Below are 21,781 nucleotides of genomic sequence, written 5' to 3' on the forward strand. Positions count from 1 at the left end.
GGTCAGCCGCCTCCACGGGCGGTCACTTCCTGTCTCCTGGGACCAACAGGGAAATTCTTGAGGGGGGTGCCTGGCACTTAGTGCCCTGGGGCCAGAGCTGCTGTACTTCCCGTGAGGTGTGGGACAGTCTTGAACAAGGAGAATGATCCTCAGCCCAGTGCTAAACGCGCTCCCTGGTAAGAAGCCATTGGCGACACAGGCAGTGTTGAACAATGCACAGCCTTAGAGGCAGAATTCAGAGGAGATGTAGGGGACCACAGCTGGGGCTGAGGCAGTCGTTTCTCTCCTCAGGCCTCAGGTACAAGCCCTCACCAGCTGGCCTCTGCCTCCTTCTCACCCTGGGAGCTCTCATGCACCGCTCCAGCCATCTGGGATTTCAGGTGAGTTCTATGGGGCGGTGTCCCCAACTCTCGGGCCTTTGGTCCTTTGAAGATCCTTTTCTCTCTACCGGAAACACTCACTGGCACCTCCTGGCTCCTGCCTCAGCCACTCTGTAGCTGAATGCCTCATACCTAGCCTTCAAATTCAGCTCTGCAGCTCCTTTTCTGGAAAGCTGTCCCAGACCCTTTCCCTGCCCTGGCCTTCAGGATGGGTTACAGATGTTCTCCCGTGATGGCATTTAGCCCTCAGGATTGCAGTTTCTTGTTGGCTCACTGTCCTCGCTGGTGTGGGAGCCTGGAGGGTCAGGCTGTGTCTCATTCACCTCAGGGTCCCCGGTCTCTATCCCAGTTCCTGACATGCAGGGGGCACTTGGGCATGGCTCGTGGGAGGGTAAACAGACAATGAGAAAATGAAGCAACACATGAAAAGATCGCAAACTTTCTTTCCACCTCCGGCTTTCTACATTCTTCAGAGCATGAGGGTCGAGCCCTGCCTTGTGGGCACCAAGAAGCTCGAGGAGTTTGATTTCGAAAGCTGTGGTTGGAAATGGTCCCTACTTCTGGAGTCGCATGATTACTCAGTGGGCCTGTCCACATCTAGTAAGAATCCTGAGAATTTATGAAACTCTGGATAAAATTTCCACTGAAACTTATTGAGCAGGACCTGGAGGAATGCGTGGGGTCACTGGTGCCCTCTGTCACCTGCAGGCTAGCTGCATGTGACGACCCCCAGCAGACAAGGTCTCTACAAGAGACAGGATCATAAGACAAGCCCAGAGCAGATGGGTCCCTGCTTAGAAGCCAGTCACTCAAGCTGCCAACTCATAAACATGCTCCTTCCGGCACTCTTCCTCTCATGCCCTGAGGGCACGCTTGACAGAGTCTTTCATATATTTATAGCCAAGAAAAAAAATGAACACCACTTTAGGGAAACCCAGGCATCCCCTGGAAAAGGAGATACTATTTCCTGTTAGGGGCTAAAAAATCCCCATCGTGTCTAATAAATTAAAATTTTAATTTAGACTAGAAATAAGACTGAGGTATAATGACGGTGTGTGTGCGTGTGTGTGTGTGTGTGTGTGTCTGAGACAGAATAAATTTTCAGACACAGAACTAGTTGATACATTGTAAGTGATGACTAGTTGTTTTTCATCTCTAACAAGCTCAGAGAACAAATTCAGATTTTAGCAGCACAATCTTCAAGATGTGTTTCTGGAATTATGATGTCTTGTGTCGGTAAACAAGATTGTAGAATACTTTTAACTTTGGCAAATTTACATATGTTACATATATATTTATATACATATTTATTTACATATAATACACACACACACACACGTATACATCCTTATCTTTTTGTCTAGGTTAAGTTGGGTCCAACCCGGAGGTTGGAGAATCATAAGAAGACATTTGAAAAGTACTCCTTTTTTTTGGTTTTGTTTTTTTATTTTTTGTTTTTTTCTTAAAGGATTCTAAAATTTTAGAAAAGAGTCCCAGGGTCTGCTGTTTCAAGACCTGCAAGGACCAAATTTAAAGACAATGATTGGGGCGCCTGGGTGGCTCCGTGTGTTAAACCTCTGCCTTTGGCTCAGGTCATGGTCTCAGGGTCCTGGGATCGAGACCTGCATCCTCTCTCTGCCTGCTTCTCTGCCTACCTGCGATCTCTCTCTCTGTGTCAAATAAATAAAATCTTAAAAAAAAAAAAAAAGACCATGATTAGGGGCTTCCCAAATGCCTTAACAGGTTTTAAGATTGCCTCAGTACAGACAGATGTCTAACCCTCTGCTTGTTTTTTTGTGGGGGTGGGGTTTGTTTTGATTTTTGCAATTTCAGGCCACAAGGAGTAGGATTCTTTCTTTTCTTCTCTAGGGTAAAGGAAATAAGGGGTTGGGGGTCAGGGATACTGCCTTCTTCTTGGGAAGCAGGGGAGGATCGAAAAGCCTGGGGTTGTGAGTGGCTCAGGTGAATAATACAGTAAGGAAGAAGCAGCAAGTCCTGGGCAGCAATGGGAGGCGTGGAGGCTGAGGGCAGGTGCAGAAGAGCCAGCAGCCCGGAGCACTGCTAAGTTGCGGGAACTTCAGTGCCTCAGGGCCTTGAGGAAGGCCTTGGGTTTCATCAGATACAATGAGGCCACTTGCAACCCCACTGTTTCTGTGAGCGTGCACGCGCGCGCGCGCACACAGACACACAGACACAGACACACAGACACAGTTGCTGTCTTAAGAATGAAAGCGCAAATAACCACGCTATGCTGCGATGCTTTCCCTGCAGAATGTTAAGACGGGTATCAGGTTAAAATGCCCATCGCTACCGCTTTTCTCCCTGTCTTTAGGTCATCTTACTCCTCTCTCTGTCTCCAGGCCAACTTGGCAGCAGGATCACCTCCTTGGCAACAATCTGAGTTTCTGTCCAGAGGAACAGATGTCCTATCTGGGAACATCCCAGGGGCGGGGGGTAGGCTGGGGAGGAGGAGCCCCGGCTCCTGGGAGGGCAGGACCCTGGCGTGGGAGCCCCACACTGCTCGGGAACCACGTCGTCCGCTCTGTTTAGCTGTGCTGCTCAGCACAGAGGCCCCTTCGGCCCTCCGAAACGACTTCTCCCATGCGGAAATGGCATTATCTTCACCCACTGGACTTCAAAGAGAGAGAGCAGCTAGTATCCTGGGAAGCTAATCGGATTTATTTGGTTCTATCTTTCCCCTGGGACAGGGCGTAAAGAAGATATTTATGTATCTACATCTCACTAGGCCTGGTTTAGCCGTGGAGGGAGATGAGCTTTTAGAGCCGAAAGTCATACACAGTAAGCCATACATTGTCCTGCGCACGGCCGCTTGCTAACACCATGTCCCAGCTTGATCCAGCCCAGGGAGGCAGAGACTCGGGGGCGGGGTGGGGGGTGGGCATCAGAGATCGCCTAGGCTCTGTGTCATGGAAAGGTCTGGCTCATAACCTTAAAAAGAGCTTGAGAGATGGTTCAGTTGAAATTCAGTTTCCTCATCTATAAAATGGGCCCAGAAATACCCAATAGGCTTAGATGGCTTAAAAGAGAGGCCTACGAAAATATGTTGTAAATGGCAATAAACGAATACGAACACGAATATCACTGCGCACTTCTTGCGTGTGTGTGCACATGCTTGTGCGTGAACCCAGGATCAGAGGACGTCGGCTTACCACAGTCAGCCTGGGGACATTGACTCTGAGTCATGCCTTCTGCATGTATCTGATGATCCTAAGGAAATTACTTAACTTACCTAAACCCCTGTTTACTCATCTATAATAGAGCCCATTTCATAGAGTGGACTAAATGTGTATATATATATATATATATACATATATATATGGTGTTGTATATGTAATAATCACTCAATGAATGTTCACTACCGGGGCAGCTGGGTGGCTCAGACTCAGTGGATTAAGCCTCTGCCTTCAGCTCAGGTCATGATCTCAGGGTCCTGAGATCGAGGCCCTGCACTGGGCTCTCTGCTCCGCAGGGAGTCTGCTTCTTCCCCACTCTCTGCCTGCCTCTCTGCCTACTTGTGATCTCTCTCTGTCAAATAAATAAAATCTTAAAAAAAAAATGTTCACTACCAATATTTTTATTTTGACTCAGGTACTTTCTTATCAAGCCTAAGCATATGGACTTGGTCCATCACACCCCCAGGAAGAAGCAGGCAAATCTACCTCACAGGCTGGTTGGTCAGTGTCTGCACGTGGGCCTACTAACCCAGCTTCCACGGGCGGCCTCCCCATCCGGAGAGATGGACTGGCACCAGTCCCTGCACACCCAAACCCTCACGACCAAGGAGCATAACGCCAAATTGGGACCTGGCCGGCAAGTGTGGCTGTGGCCATGGAGACCAGCAAGCTGACTGGCTCTGATTTTCTGCAGAAAGCATACTGTACTCAGCTCTTTTGGATGCCTGAGTTCTCTGTTGCCTTGGGCAAAAAACCTAAATTTTTAGCATCTTGGTTGCTACATATGTCAAATATGAATTATGTGAAACTGCAGGTCTGTTTCCAAAATCAATTGAGATGCCACATGTCCATGACTCTCAATCCTTAGACTCATTTGGAACGGGACCCAAGAATTTGAAATTTTCAAAAAAGATTTCATTTAATTTATTTGAGAGAGAGAGAGATCACAGAGGCAGAGGGAGAGGGAGAAGCAGACTCCCTGCTGATCAGGGACCCCCATGCGGGGTTCGATCCAAGGACCCTGGGATTGTGAGCAGAGCCAGAGGCGGACGCTTAACCAACTGGGCCACCCAGGCGCCCCAAGAATTTGAATTTCTAACAAGTACCCAGGTGATGCTGGTCCCCCTACCCTGATACACATGCTTTGAGAACTCTTGTCACATGTGAAAAATTACAAATGTGTGCTATGTTAATGTTCCGTATACATCAAAGAAGCTCATCAGTCATACATTGTTTTGAGGAATTGGACATAAAATTTTGGTTCAGAGTTAGGGGGCCCTTAGACGTACAAAAGAAATATTCTTTTGTACAAAGAATAGGCACCTAAGGGATTGCCCGTGCCCAGAAAAACCTAAAGACATCGGCGCAGACCCCTACTACAGCAAGAAAAACCCCACCCAAGCTGGACACGTGCACTTTTGCTGTTGCCCACATTTTCAGAAATGGGACTCCCCAGAGGCAGAGCTTTGGACAGAGAAGAGCAGAGCCTGGGAGCTCTTTGCTGGGAAGGGATGAGTGAATGACTGTGCCCAAGAGCTCCGGCAGTATTTGAGGAAGCTTGCTGGGAACCTGAACCTGTTTTCTTTCCTGGGTGAAGTTAGGAGCAGGACACAGACCAGGTTTCCACCCCCCGGCCTCCAGAGTGTCAATCCAGGGGCCCCCATCGGGGTCCTGTGCTTATCAGCAGTGAGAAAACGGCAGTCTGGCCCAGTTCCACTCTGGAGAGGCGGCGATGTGAGGGGGGGACAACGGGTACCTCTCTGCCCCAAGCAACAGACATTCAGGAAAGAAAGTGAAACTAACTGGGGGTAAGAAGCCTTTGGGGTTCCCCCCAGGGCTCCTTCAGTATTCATCCAATCCCAAGTGGCCGGGTGGCAACAGCTTCTCCATGGCCCGGCTCCCTGGAACATTCCAGTCTCTCCCCCGTGACTGTGAGGGGACTGTGTTCCAGTGACTTCTAAAGGGCACGAGGGAGGCCGGCGTGTTTCCAATTAGCCTTCTGGCCTCCACAGCCCGGCGGAGTTTATTTGTCTCGCTCTGCACGCCCCTCCTCTCGCCCTCCCTCCAGCGGCAGGCCCCTTCCAGGCTTGGCTTTGGGTTTCCCTCTGCCGGAGGGGGAGCCCCTGGGAGAAAATGAAGCAGCTGTTCCTTCTCGTCTAGATCTGCAGTCCTCTCTGTCTCTTGTGCGTTTTGTGGTCGGCCTGGCTTCATTTTATGAAGGAACTTAAAAGTTGAGAAGGGGCCCATGTGAAGGTCAGTTTCTGAGACCTTTTAGCACCATCTTCTCACGCCTGCCTTTGCCTCCAAGCAGCCCTGTGTGCGGCTTCTGCTGTTCCTGGTCCGCCTCACCTCCCTTCGCCATTCTCCTGTGGGCTCCCTGGCTGGGTGAACCACCCTCCACTCAGTACCCGTGGCCCTTGGGTCCTTTCCTTTGAGTAAGAAGACTGGCCTGAAAGCAGTGCCACATGCTTGCAGAATCCCAGGGTTGGGATTAATTTCCAGTGTCCATTCAGACCAGGGCAGCTCCTTCAGGCTAGCTATATCCAAACACACCAGCTGGTCGGAGGGAAATCTTTCTCTGGAAGGTTTTCAGGGCACTACATAACTGGTTCCATCATGCTGGGGCACCTGCAGATGGCCTGTCTTAAACACCACTGGTGGGCACCATCTATGTTTCTCTCTTTCAAGATGGGCACATCCCATGTTTCTGGCTGAATGTAACATGTATTATTTCAGAACTCAGCAGAATTCAAGGCCATGGGTGTGTGTTGGAGAAACAGTTCAAGGCCTACTATATTCTTACTTAACTTTTTTTTTAACCTTTGGAGGTATAATTGACAAATGAAATTCTAAGATATATAAAGAATGTATCATGATGATTTGAAATATACTTTCTTATGTTTATTCATGGAAACAACTAGCATTTCTATCACGACTAGGAGACATAGAAGGCTCTTATTTCTCTCTCTCTCTCTCTCTCTCTCTCTCTCTTTTTTTTCCCATAAGACTCTATTTCTTGAAATCAGAGACAATGATATCCAAGGAACCCATTTGGGTAAAGTGGCCATTCCTTCCTTCTTTCAGGCATGCATTCCACAAACACTCCCTGAAGAAGACACTGAGGATTTAAAGATACGATGCAGTCCTTGCCTTCAAGAAGCTTCTGGTCTAGTGCAATGGCAACGGCTATGTAGAAAGAGCATAGCAGAATACGCACAAGCCATGCTGTCACTTACTTACATTTGCAGATTTTCTAAAAGGTGGAAGAAGAGGGAATGTGTGTATGCACACGTGTGCCGCTTATATGAATACATAGGTCTCTACAGTTGTTCAAACCCAACCAGCTGGCCATTCTAGGGTGTGAAAACCATTAAACACAAGAAAGGGAAGGCGACCAAGCACGCCTCATTTTCCCAAGGCAAGCTGCGAATGTGTATGAAAGTCAGCATCACTGGATACTCATCCGATGCGATATTCCTTAGAAAGACAAGCAATCTGATATTTCACCGTGTTGACAACAAAGGTGGGCCAGGCCTTGGGGATGGAACATGGCGGTATAACAGACTGGGACTTTTTAGCAAGGCCTGGTTCTTTTTCACCAGCTGAATTTCCTTCTCTTTCGAGAAGGCCACCCACCCAGTCATACATCGGAGTCAAAGAATCATTGAAACTTGGAGTTGGAAGAGAGGTTGGCATGAAAGAATGGTTGAGAGTGAATGTTCCATTGAATCACACTATGTCTGCAGCCAAGCAAAGGCCTTAGACTCAAAGAATCAATGCCATTCACTGCCCTCTTCTAGACAATGGAGTCTGGTTGGTTGGATATGTCCTCTCAGCTTTCAATCTCAACCCTCAGTTCCCCTCTAGCCTTTGAATGTAGAAGAGTCTTAGGAGTCTAGAAGATACAGCACCTTTCTCTGCCTTTCGGATATTTTCTGCCACTTTTTTTTTTTTTTTTTTCAGTTTTATAATAATGGGGTCTTACTAACATGTAGAATCTCTGGGAGGAAGACCAAGACGGGTCAGGGCAGGAAGATGGCCAAGCTGCTGGACTGCCCACCTGAAAAGGGAGGGCCACTCAGATGCACTGGGAAACGTCACCATGCCAAGGCAAGCCCTGCTTACCTCTGAAACATTGATCCGGCCCTCCTGGAAGGAGCAGGTGGTGGGGTCGTGAGTGCAGAGGTTCCGGTATTTGCACCAATGACAGTGGAAGGCGCTGTTGACACAAGACAGGCACCTGCAAGGATGGAGACAGTAAGAGGCAAAGAGAAGGGAGCAGACAGGGAAGGTAAGGGTCCCAGGTGGCCCTCGTGTTATGATGGAAGCTGGTTATCCTAGGCTTTCTCTCAGGAGGGTTGATTCGTGGGGCACCGAGAAATGTGGAATCTCCTTTGAAGATGTTCACAGGACCAGAAAATTGGAAAAAAAAAAGAGTCTAAAGTGGAAAAAATGTAACTTATAGAGCAGTGGTGTGCGAGAGTTGGCCTGCATTGGCTCAGGAGAGCTGATTATTTACATTTCTAGGAATTTTGCAAGTGGTCGGCATCATGTTAATAACTTGAAATCAGCCATGGACAGAGTATTTACACCCTAGAAATTGGCAAATACTATGTACTAGGTTTTTTTCTTGATTGCTGGCCGTTAAATATTTACCAGCATCCCACCACTTGTAAGGCATGAGACATAAGACATAATATGGAAAAGCACCGGGATAGAAATTGGGCAGATGGGATTCCGGGCTTGGACTGCCACTTGGGGTCACCTTGAGCAAGTCACTTCACTTTCTGCTTTGGAAGTTCTTCATCTGTCTGTCATAAAACTTTCCTGTCTGCTCCACAGGGCTGTTTAGCATCAAACAAGATAATGTGTAGGAAATGGTTTCGAAAGGTACAATGTTAAATGTGTTACTTTCAAGTGCTCAAATTACCTGTTATTTCCAGCTTTTAAGCCACATTTGAGTGTCAGAGACTAGAGCAATCACACGTGTTTCTAGGCTTTGGGGGAGTTAACAATATAACAACATGAAATGGCAATTTGTCTCAGGCTCTAAGTAGGGGAGCAGTAGTATGGGGGTGTTGCATGCATTTCTTGCCAGGGTAAGCTCTTCTTCCCCTCTAGTTTTACCTGGGGGCTGTTTGTGACCAGACCATTATAATGGAGTTGGGTTTTGTCAGTGGGGTCGGTGCTCCTGCTCCTTGTCAGCTCCTCGCCATCTAGCCTCCGACAACTAGACCAACCTGGAAGGGACACAGCTGGGGCTGCGATCTGGCGCCATCTGGTGGCCGCTCTCTTTACATTTTGGTGGATGGGTCTCCATCCGGGGTGAGGGGCTGAACTTTCACCCTGTTTTGGGTGCATTAGCCCATCTACACCTCCTCCTCCCTGTGCTGATCAGTCTTACCCCCTTCTGGATATGCCCAAAGGGACTGTGTTTCTGATCTTAGGCCACACCGACTGGTTCTTGCTAATATCTTAGGATTCAGCAAGTAAATAATGAAAATGGACAAAGAAAGATGAGATGAGCTTTAAGCCGGGGTTTTCCCCTGGCTCACTTTGTGACCTTCGCTGCAGCACTTATCCCTGTGGGCCTCAGTCTACCATATTAAAAGCAGGGGATTGTACTTGATTCTGTGACTTTTTGCTAGGAATGCCAGGAGTAGAACAGGGTAAGATAGAGTTTGGCAATAAAATGGAATCTTTGCTGTCAAGGAGTGGGCTTTTGTTTTGTTATTGGGTATTTTTTGTTTGGGTTTTTTTTTTTTTTTTTTTTTTTTTTGGCTAAAACTTGCTGTCTGTGACTGCATTTCTGTTGCCATAGCAATGCAAAGTGGGGACATCACACCAAACTGCCCTGGAGATGAGGATGCTCTCACCAACAATGAATTCCATCACCACTGTGCTGGAGTTTGAGAAGGAGGTGGGGAGTTTCTTTCTCCAAGACGCTTGCATTTTCCCCAGCGGGGTTAGCTGGGATGGGGACGCAGTGGTTAGTGGGCAATTTAGTTTATTTCGGTTTCTGTACTTACGCACTGCCCCCACCCCAGGCCGTTTTTATCACTTGTCCTGTCTTTCTCAGCACATCTATTGACTTACCTCAGTGGCGCTCAATGGTGTCTCCTTCCTTAACTACTGTGGAGATCCTAGAGTTCCAGCAGCTGATTCCCATGATAAAAATCAAGATCAGAGAAGAGGAGACTCGGGAGGACTGGCTCATTGGTCTCTTTTAAAGGCACTGTACTCCTTTTCAGGTACAGTGGCAAACAGACCCTCTCCCCATGTGGATTGCTGAGCCCATCTTGTCCACAGCCTGGACCCTACAGACAGGATGCCTTGGAGTTATGTAGATCTCAGGTTATTCCTGTCCTGGGAAATGGGAAGGACGGGTCCATAGAATATCCCTAATGCTTGCTCCTTGCTCCTTCAGTGTGGTGTTGTTGCTTGATCTCTCTCCTTGTGGAATGTCCAGGGTCACTGGTCCAATGGCCTTTATGAGGCCCTATTAAAGAGACCCATTTCCCTCTTCCTAAACCAGAAGGTATAGAGTTCCCAGTTGGTATAGAAGGAGTCTCAGCTTCTCTTCCAGAGAAGATAGAAACTAAATATGGGTCTCTCTTCCTGCCCCACTGCAGAAGCTCATGGCTTGTGGGCATCACTGGTAAGTGTTCTGCTGCTGGACATGGCTGGCGACGCCAGCTGGGGCCTACTCAAGCCCCGCTAGGGGCTGCCAATTTGGTCTGGTTTCTCCCTCCTCTTTGAAAAGCTGAAGGCTGGGTTTGGACCACAGTGGAATTAAAGTCTGCTCTCCCCCTCCCAGCCTGGGGCCTTTATATCCTGTCCTCCTCTGGGGGTAGCTGTGTCATAGCTGACTTCTACCTTCGAGTCTCCCTTGGACTCGGATACGGAGCATGTGTCTAATTACATTCACTGTCAATCTCCTTTCAAAGCCACCACCAACTGGTCTTACAGTCTTTGGACCGAGACCTTCATCATCACGTCAAACTCTCTGTTTACTGTCTAAGCTTGAGAATTGGGGGCAGGGTTGTTGGGGGTCCAGGCAAGGGAGCCTGGATGAGATCAGAGGCTTGAACAGTGAGCGCCATTCTGTTGAACATAACTGAATAAACCGAACAGAACTGAAAAGGAACGTTTACGGGGAGCTTACTCTGTCCCAGACAGTACGCCGGGCCCCCAGGGAGACTAGGAGGTGAAACCGACACGTTGGAGCTGTGAGAACCCTACACCTGTACCCGTGCCCGGGGCAAGGCCCCCGTCCGGTGAGTGCTTACAGTTGGTGGGCGCTGCAGTTGTAGAACTTGAACTCGGTGCTGACAAATATCTTCCCTGTCTCCTTGGATCTCAGCTGTAGCTCTAGCCCAAACCAGTCTGGGGGTAGAAAAAAAAAAGGAGAGGGTGACACAAGCTGGGGGCCCAGTGGAGAATCTGAGGGTAATCCATTAAACGGGTCCAGGGCTCTCTTGGGGCACAGATGGTAGATGAAAACTGCCTGAGGCATCGCCTCCCAAGAGGGTCCCCTTGGTCCTGTTGAGACACCTGTCACTGAGACCCAGACACCACCCTCCCACCCCCCTCTTAGGGGAAACGGAATGAACCACATCCCATGGAAACCCTTGCTTTGGTCAGGCATGTTCAGTTACTGAAAGACTTTATGTTAGGCCCGAACCACTCAAGCCCCCAGTTCCACGGGGAGAACCCCGCTGGAGATCACTGGCTGGAGCCACTACCATTCCTAGAAGGGAAGGGGAATCTGGAAAAACTCTCTGCACATGGGCAGACTTGACCCAGATGGGAGCAAAGGACTTCCTTCTTCCTGAATTTTGCTTTGGGCCATGACAATTAGCTGTCAGGCTCCAACGAGCTGTATAAGCCCATGTTAGCATCTGTGATATGAAGGCTTGGTCGGGCAGCTTTTGTGCTGGCACTCCCGCCCCGTCCCCTGTGCCCTTGGTGCGTCACCCCGTCCCCTCGGCACTCTACTCTTGACCATTCTTTTTTTTTTTTTTTTTAAGATTTTATTTATTTGACAGAGAGATATAGTGACAGAGGGAACAGGGAGAAGCAGGCTTCCCGCTGAGCAGGGAGCCCGATATGGGGCTGGATCCCAGGACCCTTTTTGGGACCATGACCCAAGCCAAAGGCAGATGCTTAACGACTGAGCCACTCAGGCGCCCCTACTCTTGACCATTCTGGTAGGGCAGCCCCTGGCATGTGACTCTCATGGCACACACTTCTTACCTTGATCCAGAGGGATGACCGGGACGTCCTTGGGCCCTGGTGAGATGCAGGTGACCTGGCTCCCAGACACTTGTCCCTCCACCTCGGTCAGGTTCCCGAAGGCACAGGAGATGCCCACAGACAGGTCAGGGGCATCACTCACAACTAGGCTGAGCTGTGGGAGGAGCAAAAAGCCTCAGGAGGAAAGAGATGGCACCATAGGAAGAGAGAGTTCTAGGGCCTCCGGGGACCAGGGCTCCGGGTCTGGCCCTGCTGTGGCCTGCTTGCGGACTCATGTCCCCCGAGCTCATATCTAAGGAAGACATCGGTCTAGTGATCCTCTGGCTTTGACACAGAATAATTACTGGAGTGCAGAGTTGATGGCTTTTATTAATATCACTGAGTTTAGTTTTCAGTCTTGGCCAGCCTCATAAAGGACTGGGTGAAGGGCCCTAGAGGGAAAGGTACGAAAATTCCTCTGACTCTTGTCATTCTGACATGAAACCATGACCCTGGAAAGCAAGTCTTGAGCTGAGCCCTTTGCAAACGAGCTGTAACGCTGGCTTACCAATCTGGAGGTTTCCGGGGGTAGTGGGCAACAGCTAGCCCTCTCCCTGGCTACGATTCAGCGGCTGCTTATCAGGATGGCAAATGTCCTAGAGTTTCTGCCTCTCTGTGCCCCCAACCCTAGGTGCCCTGCTTGCTGACAGCCCCCGCCCAGTAGGGCGGTGGCTTCACAAGGAACTGGGAGGACCAGAGAAAGCAAGGAACGTGGACACCAATGGCTCAGATGATGTCAGCTGCTGCCTGTGGGTTCCAGTGATCTAGGCCAGCACTTTCCAGCTTTTTCAAGCTCGCATACCCTCCTCTGAATGGTAAAAATACCACTGAGCGTCAGAAATGAGTTTGTTCACAACACAATAGAATATCTAAGTGATATTTGACACAATAGGTAAAAAATGTGCCTGGCTTCCTCTAGCAACAGGGGGTGACCATAAGTGTGCATGGCGACAATACCCCGCCCCACCCCCGCCAGCCTCCAAGTCGGGAGCCACAGTGTACATAGGTCTCCCATTGTCTTCCCACCAACACCTGGCTCTATTTGTTTGCCATGGCTTCTCACTCACAGTGAGTGTCACCTAGCCTCTCCAAACATTTGCTTGCTGCTGAATCCCTGCCCCAGTTTCGTTTCCATGGGGCCAAGAGACTTAGGTACAAACTCCCCTATTTGTTCCCTCGGCTCCATGGGAGCCAAAACCTCCTGGTGGGGATGAATGAACAGAAATCTTGGAAGGTTCATTAACTAATTAACATCCGTAAATGCTCATAAAACCTTCAGAATAAAATAATCGTGCAGGGCCTAAGGACATGAAATATTTGGGGTTGTACCTCAACAGGTGGTTAAGGGCTGTTTTAGTCTCTTTAATATTCTCTTTAAGTACATACTGACTGTGACTTAAGCCTCAGTCTCTGTCTGGCTATCTCTCCTCTCTCTGTCTCTGTCTCTCTCTCACACACACACAGAGGCAACTCTAAGGTCTGTGTGAAAAACCGCACGAAGTGGAGGAATGTAAACAGAGCATGTAACAAACAATGTGTTATTTAGTATCGGATCGCACTATGCTGTAGATGTTTGTTACTAAATGCAGAATCTAGATTTACAAAACAGATCAATGGGTAATGAGTTTGCCGGGAGTACAGAGAATGTCTGTGCCCTTTACAAGAGGAGCTACCATTGGTTTTCTATAAACACAGCATTTCCTTGGAGTGTTCAAAGTGAGATCCAGTGACAGATACACGTGCACATGTTGAAGGAACACGCGTACACCACGTGCGTGCTCTGTGCAGCCCCCCCACCCCGCCCCGGCCCCCGGGAGGCGTTCCTTACCCGCCGGCTGTGTTCAGACACCGAGATGCTGCTGGGCTGCACCTCGAGGCTCATGCACTGGCTGATGCTGGCCGCAAATCGGTTGGGTTCCCAGGCGCGCTGGCACTTGTCCCTGCGGGAGCACCTGCCAGGGACACACATTCACAAGGGGTCAGGCTTCTGAGACCCATCTGCTGGGCTCCATGGTCCCCTGGGGGTTTTAAGAGCGGTTTGCTGCTTTGAGGCTCTTGGCTTGTCTTCTCATGATGATTTCACTTAGCCCAGAGGGACTGGGTGACTCCCAGATGGTCCTGATCACAGTTAAACACAGACTAAGAGGAAGTGGGACTCACCCCCAACATGAGAGGTATAGTTTAGACATGAAGAATAGCTCCTGGGGGCGGCTGGGTGGCTCAGTCGGCTAAAGGTCTTTGGCTCAGGTCATGATCTTAGGGTCTTTGGTTCGAACCCCATGTCAGGCTCCCTGCTCAGTGGGGAGTCAGCTTCTCCCTCTCTTCCCTGATCCTGCTCTATCTAGCAATCTCTGTCGCTGTCTCTTTCTCTCAAATAAATAAATAAAATCTTAAAAAAATAAAAAAAGAATAGCTCCTGATAGCATCTTTACAGGTTATGTGGCGAGCAAGGGCGGGAAGTCTGGGGAATGTGAGGGGTAGCCCAAAAGAGGCTCAGCATGGGAGCTCTGGGGCCAGGCTGCCTGGATGCTTCCCTCCTCCCCCCAGGCCCACTGCATACTACAGTCTCCCTTTGGGCAAGTGACTTAATGTCTCCATGCCTCAGTTTCCTCAACCATAAAATGGAGAGGATGGTGATAATACTACCTCACAGGGCTGGCATAAGGATTAAATACACGAGTACTTAGAAAATGGCTTTTTGGGGGCACCTGGGCAGCTCAGCTGGTTGAGCACCCAACTCTTGATGTCAGCTCAGGTCATGATCTCGGGGTCCTGGGATGGAGCCCTGGGTGGGGCTCTGTGCTCCGTGGGGAGTCTGCTTGAGATTCTCTCTCTCTCTCTCTCTCCCTCTACTGCTCCCCCTGCTCGCTTGCTCTTACGCACTCTCTCCCTCAAATAAATAAATAACTCATTAAAAAAGAGAAAATGACTTTTCAGCCCTTATAATAATGTTAATGATGATGACTGTTAATGTTATCATTCTACCCCCAAAAGGTGTCCAAGGCGGGACAGGTCTTCACTGTGTGGGATGGCCTGCAGGCGATCCTGCGGCTGGACTAATGGCTCTCTGAAGGCAGGGACCATGTTTTATTCATGGAGATGGTCTCCCTGTCACATGCTGCATCTTAAATACATAGCCGCGCTGTGAAATAACGCCTGGAGACAGAGAAGCAGACTGGGGTGTGGGGGTGCTGCCTCCGTCAGAAAGCTGTGCCACCAGCCATCCCTCCCGACAGCTTCATCCTGGCCCCGGGTGCGGCAGGTGGGCATGGGGACGCCTGTGAGCGGGGCATCTGCTGGCCGCCCATGTCACAGGCGAGCACATTCCAGGGCTGGTGCTTCTCCAGACCAAATCCCCCTGACATACCACAAGATGCCACAATCACGCAGTGATTCCCCCCCACCACCACCTCCCCCTCCTCCGCCCCTGCCCGCTTCCTTTCCAGGCACATAATGGATCTAAATATGAATGCTGTCAAAGAAAAGAATTATTGAGGTTTAAGTGAATCCTTAAGATAGCTCTAAAGTGAGCTCTTGACTGGGGCCTTTATCTCATTGACTCACTGAAATGGCTCTTTTTTATCATACTATTTATGGCAACAGCCCTAACAGAGATAAATAGCCTAGGAGACAATAACACACTTGCAAGAGCCAGGCACACAGAAGAGACAGGAAGGTTTCAAATCCCCCCCAGACCTAAAGCCTCTTCAGCAATCTCCCTCGGCCTCGGCCTCGGCCTCAGTTACAGTCCAGCATGCGGGCCTGGGAACTGGAACTGGGCCCATCAACTCCTTCCCACCCAGGCAGGCCGAGGGGGGCAGGTGCGAGGGCACGGCGGGGGGCCTGCTGACCATGAGGGGGACGGAAGAGGAGCAAGCCCTGGGCACGAAGAGGAAAAAGCTCATTTCCAAGGGCTCTTGACAGGTTAGAGGGAGAGGTGTGCCCTGTAGGTGGGAGGGATTCTTGGCCACAGGTAAGGAGCTCAGAGGATGGAGGAAATTGCAATCTGTCCTGATGTGGCAGCTCAGCGGTTCTAGAAGCCACAGCCCACCCAGACAGGAGGAAGACAGGGGTGGTGTGGGGCCGCCGGGAGACTCCAGCACTGTGACAGATCAGTAGGCTCAAGCATGAGCTGGGGAGCACGGTTGTCCTTGCTGGTGAATCAGTGACAATCCCCCATCTGTAAGGGGTGTTCCACCTGGGAGAAGCGCGGGGGGGGCACCCAGGCTGGGCGGGCAGCAGGCAGTGCAGGGAGTGGGCGGGGCCTGCCCCAGGGAGGAGGAGAGGGCAGGTAGTCTGGGCACTGTGCAGGGGGCGGGCCGGCCCTCAGGGTCCCTGATGAGGAAGAAATCCTCTTGATGAGAGAGGCCAGTCAGCCCCACGGATGGGAAACACAGGGGCGGCCCCATCAGCCGTTCCCGTGCTCAGCAGCAGCCGCACCCCTTGTCTCACCTACACAGCGACTCACTGTCCAGGCAGGAACGTTTTCTGCAAAACTTCTTGAAGAGCCTCTTACCTCCAGACCCAAGCTGGGAACCCAGTACTTGTGGGCTCAAATCCAGTCCGGATTTTGCATCTGTGAGGCGCCTGCTTCCCTCCCTCCCTCCCCAGGCCCTGCAACACCTGCCACAGAGGCGGGAAGCCAAGAGCTATTGTGCAGGACCCTGAACTCTGGCCCTCCGCCTCCGCCTCCACCCCAAACCCCGCTCATTGCACGGAGATGCTCTGCCGGCTGGCGGCGAGCCAGGGAGCTTCCAAGTCCATCCGGGAACAGAATTCCTAGCCAGCTCCTGCCTTTCGGTTTTCACCCTCTTCTCTCCCTCTGGGGCCCTTCGAATTAGGAAGTTTAAGTGTGATTTTGCATTTCTATTGAGCTGGTATTCAAGGGGCCGGGTGTATCTGAATAGGGGTGTGAGACTAGTTAGAGTGAGACACAGACTTCTTGAAATCATGAATTAATGAGGCCAGAAGGGTCCTCCCCAAGGTTCAGAGTTCATAATAATTACTTTGATTTGTACAGCCTATTCTGCGATTCCTTATTTGCAAAGCATTTTATTATTTCATTTAAGCCCCACAGTGTACCTGAGAGGTAGACATTATCCCTTTTCAGCGCTGGGGGAGTGAGGCCCAGAGTGGTCAGCGGACCATCCAGGGTCACACAGCAGCTCACTGGAGTCCAGATCCCCCACCCCCAAGCCCACCCTAGCGCACTGCCATCTGCACGCGGGCGGCAGGTGGCAGGATGCACTGACGAGGTTCTGGGGAAGCCTAGAGAATGCTGTAGCTTCCCTGGTGGGTTCTGCTGCCACTACCTTCCCGGCGTTGACAAGATGCAGACTAGGGAGCAGCCAGGAGGGCAGAATTTGGAAGTGAAATGAGAGGCAAAGGCATGATGCTGGGAAAGAAGGACCCCCACCTGCCCGCAGCCTCTCTTCCTGCTCTCCAACCTAGATGAGAATTACTGGAAATTCTCACCCTGGAAACCCCGGTCACATCCTCATCAACAGTCCCAGGAAAGCACCTGGTCATCTGCATTCCAGGCTCCTTTTTGGAACGATCCCCAACTTACATGTTGTGCAGGGAGCACCAGCCACAGTGAGGGTCCCCCGAGCTCAGACACTCCCCACAAGTTGTGTACTGCTCACAGGATTCCACGGGGACCCTGGTGATCTGGCAGAGAGATGAAAGACAGCGCAGTTAGACCAGGGAATGAGGACTGGCGGATCTGTGTTCAGACTCACCTACACTGCTCCCGCCAGTAGTTGCACTGTCACCGCCCATAAAGAGGTGACGCTGGGGGGGGGGGGCATGGGAATCAATGGCCTCTCTCTCATCTGTTTGCCTGGTGCAAGGTGGGGTTACAGCTAAGGGGAATGTGTTTTTGGGGGTGGCCGGCCCAAGGCTCCTTCTTTCCTTCACCAGGGGCGGAAGCGTATCTTCCTGTCTCTGTCTGCCTGCCACTCAAGTCCTTCGAGAGCTGGCCAGGCTCGTGAAAATGGTGACCTCTGCTGAAAGCCCATTAAGTGCCACCAACTTGTCTCTGAAGGGCTTTCAGCTGGGCTTGGGCTGAGACACCCTGCTCGCACAGAACACATTTGAAAAGGGAGAGAAGGAGAAACTTTTCCTATCCAATAACACTCATCGTATGGCGCAGTCTCTTTATATCCAACCCAACATACCACCTGGGTCCAATTATCCCTTTCTCTGATGTCTGCATGCAATTTTTTCTAGTAAATCTTCCATCCTTTTGAAAAGTCTGGTTAAATGGGAACATCCACAGAGATGAGCTGCCTGATTCCGTCTTGCTGGGGAAAGTGGGAATTTACAGATCAAGTCCCTGCCCCCCACCCCAAGGGTGCAGCCGCAGCGAGCTCCTGCCAGTTTCCCTGTGGAGCCCTGCAGGGCCTTGAGACGGGCCTGTGTGGACCCGAGGCCACCACCTGCCCAGTGTGTGTGACATTCAGGCCAGGTAAAGGGGTCCAAAGATTGCTGTCTTCCATCTGCAATGCTCGGTACCGCCACTGGTTGGGGCAGGAGGCTGATGGGCTGCAAAGTCATTTGCTGGGTTGGGGCTGGGCTCTCCTTCATCAGGGCAGAGAGGTCCCCCACCCACAGGATGTGTAAACCAAGTGCAAACACACAGCCTGGGGTCCAGCCGCACGCTGTTCTGCCTCGGGCAGAGGGACAAAGGATCTGCCCGGGACACTTTCATAGCATGCTCCTGAGAGGATGGGGAGAAGTTTGACACGCTTATCTAGCAAACGTGTATCAGATGTCACTACAGTGAGGCTCCAGGGCTACGTACTAGCCATCAGGCCACGGGTCCTGCCCCACGTAGCTCAGAGTCCAGAGGGAGTTGGTAACTGCAAAGCTGGAGCTCCTCCCCTGGGACAGGCGTCACCGTAGAGGAGGGGTACCCAGAACAAGGCGTGGGGGGAAGAGGCCATTGGAGAAAGCCTGAGTCAGGGGAGGAGAGCGCTGGTGCAGAGACGTGGAGGGGCACAGCACAATGAGCCATTATCACGAGCAAAAGTCATTAAGGACAAGTTCAGCAGAACTCAAGGGTATTGCCTGGCTGGGGCAGGGTGAGATGTCATGGGATGTGCACTGGGGCCAGACGATGAAAGGTCTCGTGCACATGTTCCGGGAGGCTCCCTTTCTTGGTTGGGTGCTCTCCATTCCTACCGCATCCTAATACCTAATATTCGCATCAAAAGGCTTTTCTATAAGTGGGTGGACACGATCAGCTTTAAACAGTCCTAACCTTCTTTTAATCACGAAAATAATGCAGGAAGGATAATAGTAAAATCTGGCAATTCAGTTTAAGAAACCGGTCCTGGGAGAGTGCAGGCCAGTCTGAAATAGCCCCCACGTACCAGACCCGAGGATGTGAGTCGAAGCCACGTCCATGGTGTGCCCTGATGGCTGACAGAACAGCTCAAGGAGCTGAACTGCCCCTGGGCCGCGGGAACAGACAGGGTGTCAGGGCAGAGAAAGTCCGCCCCACACCAGAGAGTGCCCCACTCAGGTCTCTACTCCAAGAGCGGTGCTGTTCGACCAGGGGTCCTTCATGGAACAGTGGTCAGGGCAGGGCGGGATCCTCACGTGGCCGTCTGAGGGTGCAGCTCATGGACCTGGGATGTTTGTCCACATCCAAAGAGATGAGTCTTGAGGTGGCTTCCCAGTGTCTGAAGGGCAGCTGTGTGGCCACAACAGGACTCACGGGTCAAAAGTTTCAGGAAAGCCCAGCCAAGGAACGTCAAGGTCGTCCAATAACATTCAGCCCTCGCTTTGGCAAGAAACTCCTGTCACTGGGACGCGAAAGTGAGTCAAGGTGACAGGTGTCTGGAAGGCTGGGAGAGGGATTTCTGCCCCCAGAGAGAGGCTGCCTTTGTCCTTCACACTCTGTTCTATTTCTCGCAGCTGACCTAACTCCTCCTGAGTCTGCTCACGATTCCTGCCCTGAACGACTTGGTACAGTCGAAAGAGACCATCCACGGGTGCCAGGGGGCTCAGTCGGTTAAGAGTCTGACTCTTGATTCTGGCCCAGGTCATGATCTCAGGGTCCTGAGATGGGGCCCTACATCAGGCTCTGTGATGGGCGTGAAGACAGCTGACGATTCTCTCCCTCCCTTTCCTTCTGCCCCTCCCCCCGCTCGTGCATGCTCGCACGCTATCTCTCTCTCTCTCTCAAATAAATGAATAAATCTTTAAAATAAGTAAGTAATAATAAATAAATACATAGAAGAGACCATCTAGCCATTGCTACCAGCCACTGGCATCATTACATTGCCTTAAGAAACAACCTTGACCTCTCTGACTTATGGCCTGTGACTCCTCCAAGGAGCACCTTTCTGAAAGCCTGCCTCTCCTGGGCCTGGACCTCTCCGCCCTCCAGGATCTCTGCAACTCCACAACACCGGGGTCTTCTGCCAGGCACCTCCAACGTGCCCTCTGAGGCCTGGGCACCACTGCAGCCCAGGGCCCAGCCTTCCTTTCTTGGGTTTCGGGCTCTGTGTGAGTGATGTCTGCATCTGGCTGGAAATTAAAACAACTGTCTGCATTGCATTCGGCCCGTCTGTCAAAACACAGCCCGGCTCTCAGCAGCTGGGAAAGACGGCCCTGAATGGGAGCAGTGTCTCCAGCAACAAAGCCCACTTTCACGCCAAGTGCCACGGAGATAGTGAGAACCCTGTTCTTCTCCAAACATGAAACCAATAGCACAACTATTTTTCCTGTTTCCTGGGCCCTCCTGGTGGGAATTTCTCTCTCTTTTTTTTTATAATGCACTGAGTTGAAGAGCAAAGTGAAACAGGAAACTTCTGGGGTGGGGGATGGTTCTAAAACTCGAATGATCCCCTCCTCCAAGATCTACAGGGCAGTCACAAAGCAGAGGCAAGAAATGTCACCGGGACCGGCAGGAGACCCTCCATGTCAGATGTTTCTGTGGGTTCTCTGTCTTTCCCATATTCACGTGTTCCTCTATTCATTCATCAACCCATAGTCACTGATTCATTGATCACCCCCCTACGTACAGATAAGGGCCAGTGCTAGGCACTTCAGGGGAATGAAAACAACTGCACCTGAAGTCACAGCCACCAACTTCACATTGCAAACAGACCAGCAGTGACAAGACAGGAGAGTGATGTAGCTCTAGGGCACTGTAAGAAAGCTGAGGGGATTCAGAGCAAAGAGAAAATACTTTCATGTCTGCTGTGTCCAACGGGGTAGCCACAAGCTCGAGTGCTTATAATCACCTGAAACGTGGAGGGTTCAAATTGAGAGGTGTTCCAAGGACACAAGGCACCCTGGATTTTGAGGATTTTGTATGGAAAAAAAAAAAATGTATCACATGAACACTTTTTTATTGACCCAGGTTAAAAATGAAAGTTTTCAGACACTGCGTTACATAAAATCGACTATTAATTTTCCTCTGCCTTTTAAAAATGTAGCTGCTAGAAAAGTGAGCATTTTACATGGGTCTTGCATTTCTGGCTTGCATTCCGTTTCTATGGGCCCGTGCGGCTCTGGGTGGGCGTCCCGAGCAGGTTTCACGACAAAACAAGGCATGGGTCTGGGTCTTGAAGGGTGAATCGCATGGACACAGGAGAGCGTCCCAGGAGGGAAGAGCTTCGGTGCAAACAGAAAAGCAGAGTTTTCTTCAGCAAACCTTGCGTGAGAGCTGGGGAGCAGTGGGTACAAATCTGGGGAGGCGGGTTTGGCTTAAGCTGCGAAGGACAGGGAAGACCACGGAACCGGGGACTTATGAAGTGTCTGAGCTCCCCAGACTGCCATGGCTTGGCCAGAAGAATGTCCTCCAGAAAGACAGGGTCCAGGAGCTCTCAAGGAGGAATGATGGCTCTCCAGGCATGGCCCTGGACCCAGCACTGTTGGCATTACCTGTGAGGTTAC

The 21,781-nt window shown here is 50.8% G+C and overlaps 1 protein-coding gene across 1 annotated transcript in view; it reads right to left on the reverse strand.

The window, feature by feature from the left end:
- PLXNA2 (plexin A2) overlaps positions 1-21,781 on the reverse strand; it is a 210,212-nt gene that overhangs the window by 59,258 nt on the left and 129,173 nt on the right. The window contains exons 5-9 of the mRNA XM_045982465.1: positions 17,439-17,539; positions 13,698-13,821; positions 11,831-11,984; positions 10,864-10,960; positions 7,700-7,814 (exon numbers count right to left, since the gene is read on the reverse strand). Coding sequence (XP_045838421.1) covers positions 7,700-7,814; positions 10,864-10,960; positions 11,831-11,984; positions 13,698-13,821; positions 17,439-17,539 — 591 coding nt within the window. The remainder of the gene's footprint in view (positions 1-7,699; positions 7,815-10,863; positions 10,961-11,830; positions 11,985-13,697; positions 13,822-17,438; positions 17,540-21,781) is intronic.

The sequence above is a fragment of the Meles meles genome, chromosome 17, assembly GCF_922984935.1.
Source record: "Meles meles chromosome 17, mMelMel3.1 paternal haplotype, whole genome shotgun sequence".
Lineage (NCBI taxonomy): Eukaryota > Metazoa > Chordata > Mammalia > Carnivora > Mustelidae > Meles > Meles meles.